General features: G+C 52.2%; 1 protein-coding gene across 8 annotated transcripts in view; it reads right to left on the bottom strand.

The window, feature by feature from the left end:
- Positions 1-13,894, bottom strand: part of AGBL2 (AGBL carboxypeptidase 2) — a 64,423-nt gene that overhangs the window by 30,740 nt on the left and 19,789 nt on the right. For all 8 annotated transcript variants that reach the window (XM_075129205.1, XM_075129201.1, XM_075129203.1 and 5 more), the window contains one exon: positions 10,108-10,208. In XM_075129205.1, coding sequence (XP_074985306.1) covers positions 10,108-10,208 — 101 coding nt within the window. The remainder of the gene's footprint in view (positions 1-10,107; positions 10,209-13,894) is intronic.

Consider the following 13,894-nt stretch of genomic DNA (forward strand, 5'->3'; position numbering starts at 1 on the left):
CCCTACACCCTGGTGTGCCCATGGCTGGTATAACACAGCTCCTCCACCTCTATCCCTACACCCCTGGTGTGCCCACGGCTAGTATAATCCTGCTCCTCTGCCTGCCTCCCTACACCCTGGTGTGCCCATGGCTGGTATAACACAGCTCCTCCACCTCTATCCCTACACCCCTGGTGTGCCCACGGCTAGTATAACCCTGCTCCTCTGCCTGCCTCCCTACACCCTGGTGTGCCCATGGCTGGTATAACACAGCTCCTCCACCTCTATCCCTACACCCCTGGTGTGCCCACGGCTAGTATAATCCTGCTCCTCTGCCTGCCTCCCTACACCCTGGTGTGCCCATGGCTGGTATAACACTGCTCCTACCCCTGCGTCCCTACCCCCTCTGGTGTGCCCACGGCTAGTATAATCCTGCTCCTCTGCCTGCCTCCCTACACCCTGGTGTGCCCATGGCTGGTATAACACAGCTCCTCCACCTCTATCCCTACGCCCTTGGTGTGCCCACAGCTAGTATAATCCTGCTCCTCTGCCTGCCTCCCTACACCCTGGTGTGCCCATGGCTGGTATAACACAGCTCCTCCACCTCTATCCCTACACCTCTGGTGTGCCCACGGCTAGTATAATCCTGCTCCTCTGCCTGCCTCCCTACACCCTGGTGTGCCCACGGCTGGTATAACACAGCTCCTCCACCTCTATCCCTACACCCCTGGTGTGCCCACGGCTGGTATAACACTGCTCCTACCCCTGCGTCCCTACCCCCTCTGGTGTGCCCATGGCTGGTATAACACTGCTCCTCCCTCTGCGTCCCTATGCCCCTGGTGTGCACACACCTGGTATAACCCTGCTCCTCTGCCTGGCTCCCTATGCCCCTGGTGTGCCCACAGCTGGCATAACACTGCTCCTCCGCCGGCATCCCTATCCCCCAGTGTGCCCACGCATGGTATAACACTGTTCCTCCCCTGCGTCCCTACACCCCTGGTGTGGCCACGGCTGGTGTAGGTCCTAGTATCTCCATGTGTCCCTCAGTCTGCACTGTGCCTGGACCTAATGTCTGACACTCCCTCTGCCCCGCTTGCCTTTTCTCAGTGTGTTCCCACCCCGGTCTGTGTTCTCCCATGCCCTGAGCACATCCCCAGGCTTGCAGCAAGCCCAGAGCTGGGGCAACTGTGGAGCCTAGCACTCATCACTACAGTCACAAGATGCCCGGGGTGGACCCCTCCATGTATGTTTGTGTGGCTCAGCCTGCAGGCACAAGGCAGGGAAGAGGCTGGCAGCTCTGGAAAGCTGAGGAGGGGTTGGGGCTTCGGCAGGCTCCTAGGCTGGGTGACTGAGATGCCAGGGAGGTGGCTGAGATGAGGGACGGAGCCCAGGGAGGAGCAGCGGGACCAGTGGGTGTAAATTCCCTGGGCGCAGCACTCGTGCCTTTCGACACTGTCATAAATATAAAGGGAAGGGTAAACCCCTTTGAAATCCCTCCTGGCCAGGGGAAAGCTCCTCTCACCTGTAAAGGGTTAAGAAGCTAAAGGTAACCTCGCTGGCACCTGACCAAAATGACCAATGAGGAGACAAGATACTTTCAAAAGCTGGGAGGAGGGAGAGAAACAAAGGGTCTGTGTCTGTCTGTATGCTGGTCTTTGCCAGGGACAGAACAGGAATGGAGTCTTAGAACTTTTAGTAAGTAATCTAGCTAGGTATGTGTTAGATTATGATTTCTTTAAATGGCTGAGAAAAGAATTGTGCTGAATAGAATAACTATTTCTGTCTGTGCATCTTTTTTGTAACTTAAGGTTTTGCCTAGAGGGGTTCTCTATGTTTTTGAATCTAATTACCCTGCAAGATATCTACCATCCTGATTTTACAGGGGGGATTTCTTCATTTCTATTTACTTCTATTTTTATTAAAAGTCTTCTTGTAAGAAACTGAATGCTTTTTCATTGTTCTCAGATCCAAGGGTTTGGGTCTGTGGTCACCTATGCAAATTGGTGAGGCTTTTTATCCAACATTTCCCAGGAAAGGGGGGGTGCAAGTGTTGGGAGGATTGTTCATTGTTCTTAAGATCCAAGGGTCTGGGTCTGTAGTCACCTAGGCAAATTGGTGAGGCTTTTTACCAAACCTTGTCCAGGAAGTGGGGTGCAAGGTTTTGGGAAGTATTTTGGGGGGAAGGACGTGTCCAAACAGCTCTTCCCCAGTAACCAGTATTAGTTTGGTGGTGGTAGCGGCCAGTCCAAGGACAACGGGTAGAATATTTTGTACCTTGGGGAAGTTTTGACCTAAGCTGGTAAAGATAAGCTTAGGAGGTTTTTCATGCAGGTCCCCACATCTGTACCCTAGAGTCCAGAGTGGGGGAGGAACCTTGACATGGTGGCATAGTGGTGGGATTAACCTGAAATCATTTTGAGATCCAGTTGAGATTTTTTGAACTAGAAATACAGATTTTAAAAAGGAAATTTTTTTTTCCTTTGGAAAGGAAGTCCAGAAAGCAGTTGAAACTGAAAGCAGCTTGTTTTTTCTCTGCTTTGTGGCCAAGCAGAGACAAAAGGGGATTATCTTTGTGAATTGCAGGTTTTCTTTGCCTGGAGGCAGGGTACTTAACTCCTGCAGGGAAATTCACAGTCTTCCAACCCAGAGGTTTTTTTTTTTTCTTCCTAAAAGTAAATAGGGGGTGTGTGTTCTACCCATTTGCTTTTTCTTTGGGCTGGGTAAGCAGGTTTCCAAGTAGTTGGAGGTTTTTTGCTTTAATTTGGGCCCAGAGCAGAGACAAGGGAATTGTCTTTTTCTGTAGGCTGACAATCACTATCAAAGAATAGGTATTCTATTCCAGCACAGCAAAATTTTACAGCCAAGTTTTGTTTGTTTATTTCTAAACCTCGGGTGTAAAGTTAGTTAAAAACAGAGAGGTTAGAATGACAAAATCCGCGGCTCGACTACAGCTCGAATTAGCCAAATTTCAGGCTGAGGAAAGACAAAGGGAACATGAAAGACAGATAGAACTCATGTGGCTGAAGAAGGAACAAGAAAGGGAGGCAGCGAGAGAAGCAGAACAACACCAAGCGGCTGCTCACAGGAGAGCTATGGAAGCAAGGGACAAAGAACTGGAGGAGAAGGAAAAAGAGAGGAAGTATGTGGAGGAGATGGAGAAGATAAAGGCTCAGCAGAATATCCCAACAAACCCTAGTAATCCTTCTCCAAGTACCACTTCCCATCCCAGAAAGTTCCCCACCTACAAGGCAGGCGATGATACTGAGGCCTTCCTAGAAAACTTCGAAAGGGCCTGCCTTGGGTACAACATCTCTACTGACCAATACATGGTAGAGCTGAGGCCACAGCTCAGTGGACCCTTAGCTGAGGTGGCAGCTGAAATGCCTAAAGAACACATGAACAAGTATGAACTGTTTAAATCCAAGGCGAGAGTCAGAATGGGGATAACACCCGAGCAGTCTCGTCGGAGGTTCAGAGCCCTAAGGTGGAAACCAGACATGTCATTTACCCAACATGCCTACCACATTGTGAAACATTGGGATGCCTGGATATCAGGAGCAAGTGTTGAATCTCCAGAAAATTTGCCCTTCCTAATGCAAATGGAACAATTCTTAGAGGGTGTTCCTGAGGAAATAGAAAGATACATCCTAGATAAGAAACCCAAAACTGTAATCAAGGCAGGAGAGATTGGAGCCAGATGGGTGGAGGTGGCAGAGAAGAAGAAAACTGGTCGCAGTTGGAGCAGAGACCAGAAGGGACCACCCCAGACCACACCCTATTACCGGGGGCCGCCCAAGGCCCCACCTACCTCCCAAAGAACCCTCCAGACCCCTTATCGTACCACCACCCCATTCTCCAGCAACCCACCTCGCCCCAGTGACCCGTCAGCTGGACGATGTTTTAAAAGTAACGAGCTGGGGCATGTAAAGGCCAACTGCCTCAAGAACCCCAACAGATTACAGTTCATTGCACCGGAATCACACCAGAGGTCCACAGGCCCAGATACCTCCCAGATACCCTTGGAGCGGAGGGAAACTGTGAGTGTGGGCGGGAAGAAGGTCACTGCGTGGAGGGACATCGAAGCACAAGTGTCAGCTATCCATGCTCCCTTAGTGGACCCCAATTTAATCAACCCAGAGATCCAAGTGACGATTCAACCCTTCAAGTCCAACTCTTTCAATTTGCCTACAGCCAAGTTGCCTGTCCAGTACAAGGGCTGGTCAGGAATGTGGACTTTTGCAGTCTATGATGATGATCCCATCCCCATGCTGTTGGGGGAAGACTTGGCCAATCATGTGAAGCAGGCCAAGAGGGTGGGAACGGTCACCCGCAGCCAGGCTAAACAAGCCGTGAGGCCTAGCTCTGTTCCGGAAACTTCTATCAGGACCCAGTCAGAGGTGATGGACCTGGGAACTACAGGCCAGTCAGCCTCACTTCAGTCCCTGGAAAAATCATGGAGCAGGTCCTCAAAGAATCAATCCTGAAGCACTTGCATGAGAGGAAAGTGATCAGGAACAGCCAGCATGGATTCACCAAGGGAAGGTCATGCCTGACTAATCTAATCGCCTTCTATGATGAGATTACTGGTTCTGTGGATGAAGGGAAAGCAGTGGATGTATTGTTTCTTGACTTTAGCAAAGCTTTTGACACAGTCTCCCACAGTATTCTTGCCAGCAAGTTAAGGAAGTATGGGCTGGATGAATGCACTATAAGGTGGGTAGAAAGCTGGCTAGATTGTCGGGCTCAACGGGTAGTTATCAATGGCTCCATGTCTAGTTGGCAGCCGGTATCAAGTGGAGTGCCCCAAGGGTCGGTCCTGGGGCCGGTTTTGTTCAATATCTTCATAAATGATCTGGAGGATGGTGGGATTGCACTCTCAGCAAATTTGCAGATGATACTAAACTGGGAGGAGTGGTAGATACGCTGGAGGGGAGGGATAGGATACAGAAGGACCTAGACAAATTGGAGGATTGGGCCAAAAGAAATCTGATGAGGTTCAATAAGGATAAGTGCAGGGTCCTGCACTTAGGACGGAAGAACCCAATGCACAGCTACAGACTAGGGACCGAATGGCTAGGCAGCAGTTCTGCGGAAAAGGACCTAGGGGTGACAGTGGACGAGAAGCTGGATATGAGTCAGCAGTGTGCCCTTGTTGCCAAGAAGGCCAATGGCATTTTGGGATGTATAAGTAGGGGCATAGCGAGCAGATTGAGGGACGTGATCGTTCCCCTCTATTCGACATTGGTGAGGCCTCATCTGGAGTACTGTGTCCAGTTTTGGGCCCCACACTTCAAGAAGGATGTGGATAAATTGGAGAGAGTCCAGCGAAGGGCAACAAAAATGATTAGGGGTCTGGAACACATGAGTTATGAGGAGAGGCTGAGGGAGCTGGGATTGTTTAGCCTGCAGAAGAGAAGAATGAGGGGGGATTTGATAGCTGCTTTCAACTACCTGAAAGGGGGTTCCAAAGAGGATGGCTCTAGACTGTTCTCAGTGGTAGCAGATGACAGAACGAGGAGTAATGGTCTCAAGCTGCAGTGGGGGAGGTTTAGATTGGATATTAGGAAAAACTTTTTCACTAAGAGGGTGGTGAAACACTGGAATGCGTTACCTAGGGAGGTGGTAGAATCTCCTTCCTTAGAGGTTTTTAAGGTCAGGCTTGACAAAGCCCTGGCTGGGATGATTTAACTGGGAATTGGTCCTGCTTCGAGCAGGGGGTTGGACTAGATGACCTTCTGGGGTCCCTTCCAACCCTTATATTCTATGATTCTATGATTCTATGACCCAGACCCCAGGCCAATGTCTGCAACAGCAGTAGTGGATCCAGTTCCAGAGACCCAGACGGAACCAGTCCCAGAACCGGAACCAGCCGAACAACCAACACCAGACCCAGTGTCAGCACTGAATCCAATACTTGCAACCTCAACACCAGAGGGCCCCACCGACCCTGAACTGGCAGCAGCCAATAACCCGACCCAAGAGGCTCAGCCGGAGCCTGAATTCCAACATAGTGCACCAGCGGAGAGCGGTTCACAGTCAACAGAAACCGCTCCATCCCCTATATCGCTTCCAGAGGGACCAAGCCTAGGTCCACAATCCAATGAGGAACTGATGTCTCCAGCATCAAGGGAACAGTTCCAGACCGAACAGGGAGCAGATGAAAGCCTCCAGAGAGCTTGGACGGCGGCACTGAGCAACCCACCGCCTCTCAGCTCTTCTAATCGATCCAGGTTTGTTGTAGAAAGAGGACTTTTATACAAGGAAACTCTTTCTGGGGGACACCAGGAAGACTGGCATCCTCAGAGACAGTTGATAGTTCCAACTAAATACCGGGCCAAGCTCTTGAGCTTAGCCCATGATCACCCTAGTGGCCATGCTGGGGTGAACAGGACCAAAGACCGTTTGGGGGGGGGTCATTCCACTGGGAGGGAATGGGCAAGGATGTTTCTACCTATGTCCAGTCTTGTGAGGTGTGCCAAAGAGTGGGAAAACCCCAAGACCAGGTCAAAGCCCCTCTCCAGCCACTCCCCATCATTGAAGTTCCATTTCAGCGAGTAGCTGTGGATATTCTGGGTCCTTTTCCGAAAAAGACAGCCAGAGGAAAGCAGTACATACTGACTTTCATGGATTTTGCCACCCGATGGCCGGAAGCAGTAGCTCTAAGCAACACCAGGGCTAAAAGTGTATGCCAGGCACTAGCAGACATTTTTGCCAGGGTAGGTTGGCCCTCCGACATCCTCACAGATGCAGGGACTAATTTCCTGGCAGGAACTATGAAAAACCTTTGGGAAGCTCATGGGGTAAATCACTTGGTTGCCACTCCTTACCACCATCAAACAAATGGCATGGTGGAGAAGTTTAATGGAACTTTGGGGGCCATGATACGTAAATTCGTAAATGAGCACTCCAATGATTGGGACCTAGTGTTGCAGCAGTTGCTCTTTGCCTACAGAGCTGTACCACATCCCAGTTTAGGGTTTTCCCCATTTGAACTTGTATATGGCCGTGAGGTTAAGGGGCCATTGCAGTTGGTGAAGCAGCAATGGGAGGGATTTACACCTTCTCCAGGAACTAACATTCTGGACTTCGTAACCAACCTACAAAACACCCTCCGAACCTCTTTAGCCCTTGCTAGAGAACTTACAGGATGCTCAAAAAGAGCAAAAAGCCTGGTATGATAAACATGCCAGAGAGCGTTCCTTCAAAGTAGGAGACCAGGTCATGGTCTTAAAGGCGCTCCAGGCCCATAAAATGGAAGCATCGTGGGAAGGGCCATTCATGGTCCAGGAGCGCCTGGGAACTGTTAATTATCTCATAGCATTCCCCACCTCCAACCGGAAGCCTAAGGTGTACCATATTAATTCTCTAAAGCCCTTTTATTCCAGAGAATTAAAGGTTTGTCAGTTTACAGCCCAGGGAGGAGACGACGCTGAGTGGCCTGAAGGTGTTTACTACGAAGGGAAATGTGCTGGTGGTGTGGAAGAGGTGAACCTCTCCATGACCCTTGGGCGTATGCAGCGACAGCAGATCCAGGAGCTGTGCACTAGCTACGCGCCAACGTTCTCAGCCACCCCAGGACTGACTGAACGGGCATACCACTCCATTGACACAGGTAATGCTCACCCAATTAGGGTCCAACCTTACCGGGTGTCTCCTCAAGCTAAAACTGCTATAGAACGGGAGATCCAGGATATGTTACAGATGGGGGTAATCCGCCCCTCTGAAAGTGCATGGGCATCTCCAGTGGTTCTAGTTCCCAAACCAGATGGGGAAATACGTTTTTGCGTGGACTACCGTAAGCTAAAATGCTGTAACTCGCCCAGACAACTATCCAATGCCACGCACAGATGAACTATTAGAGAAACTGGGACGGGCCCAGTTCATCTCTACCTTGGACTTAACCAAGGGGTACTGGCAGGTACCGCTAGATGAATCTGCCAAGGAAAGGTCAGCCTTCATCACACATCTCGGGCTGTATGAATTTAATGTACTCCCTTTTGGGCTGCGAAATGCACCCGCCACTTTCCAAAGACTTGTAGATGGTCTCCTAGCGGGATTAGGAGAATATGCAGTCGCCTACCTTGACGATGTGGCCATATTTTCGGATTCCTGGGCAGACCACCTGGAACATCTACAAAAAGTCCTTGAGCGCATAAGGGAGGCAGGACTAACTGTTAAGGCTAAGAAGTGTCAAATAGGCCTAAACAGAGTGACTTACCTTGGACACCAGGTGGGTCAAGGAACTATCAGCCCCCTACAGGCCAAAGTGGATGCTATCCAAAAGTGGCCTGTCCCAAAGTCAAAGAAACAGGTTCAATCCTTCTTAGGCTTGGCCGGTTATTACAGACGATTTGTACCGCACTACAGCCAAATCGCTGCCCCACTAACAGACCTAACCAAAAAGAAACAGCCAAATGCTGTTCAGTGGACCGAAAAGTGTCAGAAGGCCTTTAACAAGCTTAAAGCGACACTCATGTCTGACCCTGTACTAAGGGCCCCAGACTTTGACAAACCGTTCCTAGTAACCACGGATGCGTCCGAACGTGGTGTGGGAGCAGTTTTAATGCAGAAAGGACCTGATCAAGAATTCCACCCTGTAGTGTTTCTCAGCAAAAAACTGTCTGAGAGGGAAAGCAACTGGTCAGTCACTGAAAAAGAATGTTACGCCATTGTCTACGCTCTGGAAAAGCTACGCCCATATGTTTGGGGACGGCGTTTCCACCTGCAAACCGACCATGCTGCACTGAAGTGGCTTCACACCGTCAAGGAAACTAACAAAAAACTTCTTCGGTGGAGTTTAGCTCTCCAAGATTTTGATTTCGACATCCAACACATCTCAGGAGCTTCTAACAAAGTGGCTGATGCACTCTCCCGTGAAAGTTTCCCAGAATCAACTGGTTAAAATCGTCCTTGAGATGTGGAAAATATTGTTAGTCTTTATGTACTTGGTAGTATATTTAGAGATGCATGTGTCTTATTAACTCTGTTTTTCCTAGAGCTCCAGGAAGAAATCCCAGCCAGTGTTTCACCCTAGCTGAGATTTGGGGGGCGTGTCATAAATATAAAGGGAAGGGTAAACCCCTTTGAAATCCCTCCTGGCCAGGGGAAAGCTCCTCTCACCTGTAAAGGGTTAAGAAGCTAAAGGTAACCTCGCTGGCACCTGACCAAAATGACCAATGAGGAGACAAGATACTTTCAAAAGCTGGGAAGAGGGAGAGAAACAAAGGGTCTGTGTCTGTCTGTATGCTGGTCTTTGCCAGGGACAGAACAGGAATGGAGTCTTAGAACTTTTAGTAAGTAATCTAGCTAGGTATGTGTTAGATTATGATTTCTTTAAATGACTGAGAAAAGAATTGTGCTGAATAGAATAACTATTTCTGTCTGTGCATCTTTTTTGTAACTTAAGGTTTTGCCTAGAGGGGTTCTCTATGTTTTTGAATCTAATTACCCTGCAAGATATCTACCATCCTGATTTTACAGGGGGGATTTCTTCATTTCTATTTACTTCTATTTTTATTAAAAGTCTTCTTGTAAGAAACTGAATGCTTTTTCATTGTTCTTAAGATCCAAGGGTCTGGGTCTGTAGTCACCTAGGCAAATTGGTGAGGCTTTTTACCAAACCTTGTCCAGGAAGTGGGGTGCAAGGTTTTGGGAAGTATTTTGGGGGGAAGGACGTGTCCAAACAGCTCTTCCCCAGTAACCAGTATTAGTTTGGTGGTGGTAGCGGCCAGTCCAAGGACAACGGGTAGAATATTTTGTACCTTGGGGAAGTTTTGACCTAAGCTGGTAAAGATAAGCTTAGGAGGTTTTTCATGCAGGTCCCCACATCTGTACCCTAGAGTCCAGAGTGGGGGAGGAACCTTGACAGACACCGTTTCCCACTGATGAGAAACTTGGAATCCAGCGAGTGCTCGGACCCACAGACAGCAGCCCAGGGCTTAATTTGTAATCAAAGAGGTGCTGCGGCTATGAACTGCCAGGCCCAGAGGTGCCGGGGCTATGAACTGCCAGGTTCGGAGGTGCCAGGGCTCAGCCCTGGCACAAATTAGCCCCGAGCAGCCCCTGTTCACTCCCACCCCTGTCCCACCCCTAGACCCTGCAGCAGGGCTGCGTGGAGCCAGCTCTCACCTTGGTGCGGTCGGGGTCACAGAAATCTAGCAGCGTGTCGCAAATGTGATAGCCCAGAGATTTGAGATCCTCTGAGGTGAAGTGGGAGTCGCTCTTCCTGCCTGAAAGAGGGGCAGAGACAGGGTGAGGGCCCTGGATTCACAGTACACCAGTCTGGTCCTGGCGCCCGCCTTTCCACCCCACCACATTCTTGGGGTTTGCCCAGCAGAGGGCACACACAGCAGCACAACCCACGTTCCCCAAGCTGCTCTCCCTGCTATTGGGGCCCTTTGGCTCCATGGCACTTTAGATCTCAATGCAGCCATGTGACAAAGTGGGGATTTTCTGTGTTTTGTATGAATACCGTATGTGCCTCAGTTTCCCCTCTATGCTGCATGGTTAACTAGGGGTGGGAAAAGGCTGTTGACTCTCGGGCAGGCTATGAGAAAGGTGTGGCTGGTACTTGCTGTCTCAGGTTTGGGGCCCAGGCCATTGGAGAGTCCATGGAGGCAATGGCAAATGGCAGGACATTTGGTACTTAGCAACGACAATGGATGGCCCAGTCCTCCACAGGCAGCCAGCCGTGTGTGACCAGCTGGTTAACAAAGGACTGAGGAGGGGCCAGGTTGGGAATTGGGACACAGGGGCACATAGGGACAGAAGGGGAGCCAAGGGGGTCATGCCGTGTGGCTGGGGCTCTGGGGATCCAGAATGGACCAAGCCATAACTTTCTTTTCTCTGTGCTAACCAAGGACTTGCCATGCCTTGGTCCAGATGCTACTGACCCTGCTGCTTTTACAGCCGTGGCTGAGCCACAGCACATGCTAAGCTGGGGGGTGCCCTGCTCCCTCGGGTGCCCAGCTCAGGCGAACTCGCTGAAGGGAGCTTGCGGCGTGAAACGAGTGCTTGAGGCTTAGAGCTTCAGTCCTGGGAGGCGGTAACAGAGTAAGACCTGAAGGGGGGTCTGGCGCCCTGAAAGGGGTCCTCCCAAACTGTCCCAGAGCTGCTCCAGAGCACTGGACCTGTGGCTCCATGCCATGCAGCAAAGCCGACAGGGCACTGAAAGGGTAGGGCTGTCCTGAGCAATGTGCCTAGCTGGCACCATGCAGCACTGGGATTTAGCTCTGCCTTCAGGCCACTCTTTGCTGCCAGACCTCTCCCCTGCTGTCTGCATGCAACTCAGCCCCCGCACTCACCTCCTGCTCCCACTTCTTGGGGCCACACAGCCCTAGAGCCTCAGGGCTTGTCTATGCATGCAGCAATGCGCACTCTGGGCTGTGGATGCCGAGGTGCCCTGAAGTGTTGGGCACAAGTAGGGTCCACACCAGTCAGTGAGTGCACGAGTGGGGTTGGGAATTCACACCCACATGCGCCCTGCTGCACCATGTAGACAAGCCCCTAGACTCCAAGGCCAGAAGGGACCATTGTGATCATCTCATCTGACCTCCTGTATTGCACAGACCAGAGAACCGCCCCGAAATAACTCCTGGTTGAACCAGAGCAGAGCTTTTAGAAACACATCCAGTCTGGATCTGAAAATTCCCTGGGGTGGAGAATCCACCAGGACCCTTGGGAAGCTGTCTCATTGGTTAATTACATTGTTGAAAATGTGCCCCTTATTTCAGTCGGAATTAGTCTCGCTTCAACTTCCAGCCATTGGAACGTCCAGCCTCCTTCTCTCCACATCCCTTCTCTCCCTCCTCGGTGCTGTCACCTTCCTCACCGCCTGCACCCCCTCCCCACAACCCCACCGCTGACCTGCACCCTTCGGCTCCCCCCACCTGCCCCCAACTCTGGGCAGGATCTCGCCAGCTCTCCGAGTGAAGATGGACACACCCTGCTGAGGCCTGCCCCTGCCCCTCCTCCATCTCCTTGCTCATTGGCACAGAGGCTTCTCCATCCCTAGCCCCACCGCCCCCTTGATCCCATCCCCTCCCCCGCTAACTTCCCTGTGCCCCACTTTCATCCCTCCCCGCATCCTCCCCTCCCAGCTCAAGCACACTGCTCCCCCAGGCTCAGAAAGCCAGCCCTCGCCTCTCAGCCCTGCAACCCTCTTCTCCCACTCCCCCCTGGACCCCCCACTAGCCCTCTCCACTCCGCTCCCAGCAGTCTCTGGGCTGCTGCAGCCCCATCTCCCTTCGTCTCCAAGGCATTTCCCCTGGTGCCTCCCCACCTTGCCCCGCCAGGCGTTCCAGGCTCTGCCCTCCCCAGTTCTCCTCCCACCTCTCTGGCTGCCCCACCTGGAGCGAGCAGAGGGGCCGGGCCTCCCTCCAGTGCCAAGGGGGTTAATTCCCTGGGGAGGCGCAGCTGAGCCCACCCTGCCCCCCCCGAAGGAAGTGTAGGGGGGCGGAAGAATAAGAGCAGCCGGGCCCTGCCTGCAGTGTTGCAGCGGATGGGAAGGAGGCAGACAGTGATTCAGGGAGCCGAGCCCAGCCCAGCCCAGCCCAGCCCGAGGAGGCTGGAGGAAGGGCCGACCGGCTGTAAGCCACAGAGTGACACATTGCTCTGGTCGTGCACAAGGTAGCAACCGCTTGTTTCCCCACTGACCCTGTGGGCCCCGGGCTAGGACCCTGTGCAGCAGCGTGGACCTGGGGTCCCCAGTCTCGGGGGCTGGCCAGGCGCAAAACCTTAGGCCGGGACGCCTAGCCAGTGACTGGCTCGTTGCTCAGCCCCCATCCCTGCCCCAGCCAGGAGAGTGAGACCATAGCCCGTTTCAGTGCTCAGCCCCCACACCCCAAGAGGCCAGAGTCCTAGCGTGTTTGGGGTGCCCCCAACCAGGGACCGGGGATTCCCGCCGACTGGCAGTGTGTGCTGGGTCCTCTAGTGGAGACCAGTCCAGAAGGGCTCACTGGGCTGATGCGTAGCCGCAGGTCAGGCCGCCTGACGAATTTCTGGCTGGCCTGCTGACTCCTTCTTGTCCCCAGAAGGGGGTGCCCTTACCCCAAGAGGGAGGAACCCTACAACTTGTTGGAGAACACAGACCTTACACACATCCCCCCCCACCCCGAGTCGAGGGGACAAGCTAAGGGTGAACTACAACGCTCCCCATGGAAATGGGATTGAAGGAAGGAGTACCCAACCATGACATGGTGGATATGGAGATGCTGATAAGGTGGCTCACAGAGAGCCAGCAGCAGCAGCTTCTTCAGCAGCTGGGCAGTCAGCAACAACAATTAATCCGAGAGTTGGGGGCCCAGCACCAACAGCAGCAGCAGCAGTGTTTGCAGCAGCTTGCTGCTCCGCTCCCGATCCTTGCAGGCCCCAGTTCTGATGGAGAAGCGACCCCAACCAGCTCTGTGGTGCCCTTTCACCTAGCTAAGATGGGGCCCAATGATGATCCAGAGGCCTTTCTGGTCACATTCGAGCGGGTTGCCTCAGCACCTAAGTGGCCCCCTGAGCAATGGGCCACCCTTTTGGCTCCATACCTAACGGGTCCAGCTCAGGCTGTGTACTGCAGGCTCTCGGTGGTTGATGCCCAAGACTATGGGTGCCTGAAAAGTGCCATCCTCGATGCCCTCGACATCACGCCTGAGACCTTCCGGCAACGACTGAAGGGAAGGACATATCCACCAGGGGCCAGACCAAGGATGGTGGCTTAGCAGCTACAGGATGCATGCTGGAGGTGGCTACAGCCCAAGCAGCGTAAAGGAGCTGAGGTTGCTGAGCAGGTGGTTCTCGAGCAATTTGTACACATCCTTCCATCCCAAGGAAGGTCATGGATCCTTTGCTATCAGCCAGCAACACTGAACGAGGCTCTCTTCCTTATGGAAAATTTTTTGGCTGCTGAGATCCCTGTCGGCCTTGGGCT

The sequence above is a fragment of the Caretta caretta genome, chromosome 6, assembly GCF_965140235.1.
Source record: "Caretta caretta isolate rCarCar2 chromosome 6, rCarCar1.hap1, whole genome shotgun sequence".
In the NCBI taxonomy this organism is placed as follows: domain Eukaryota; kingdom Metazoa; phylum Chordata; order Testudines; family Cheloniidae; genus Caretta; species Caretta caretta.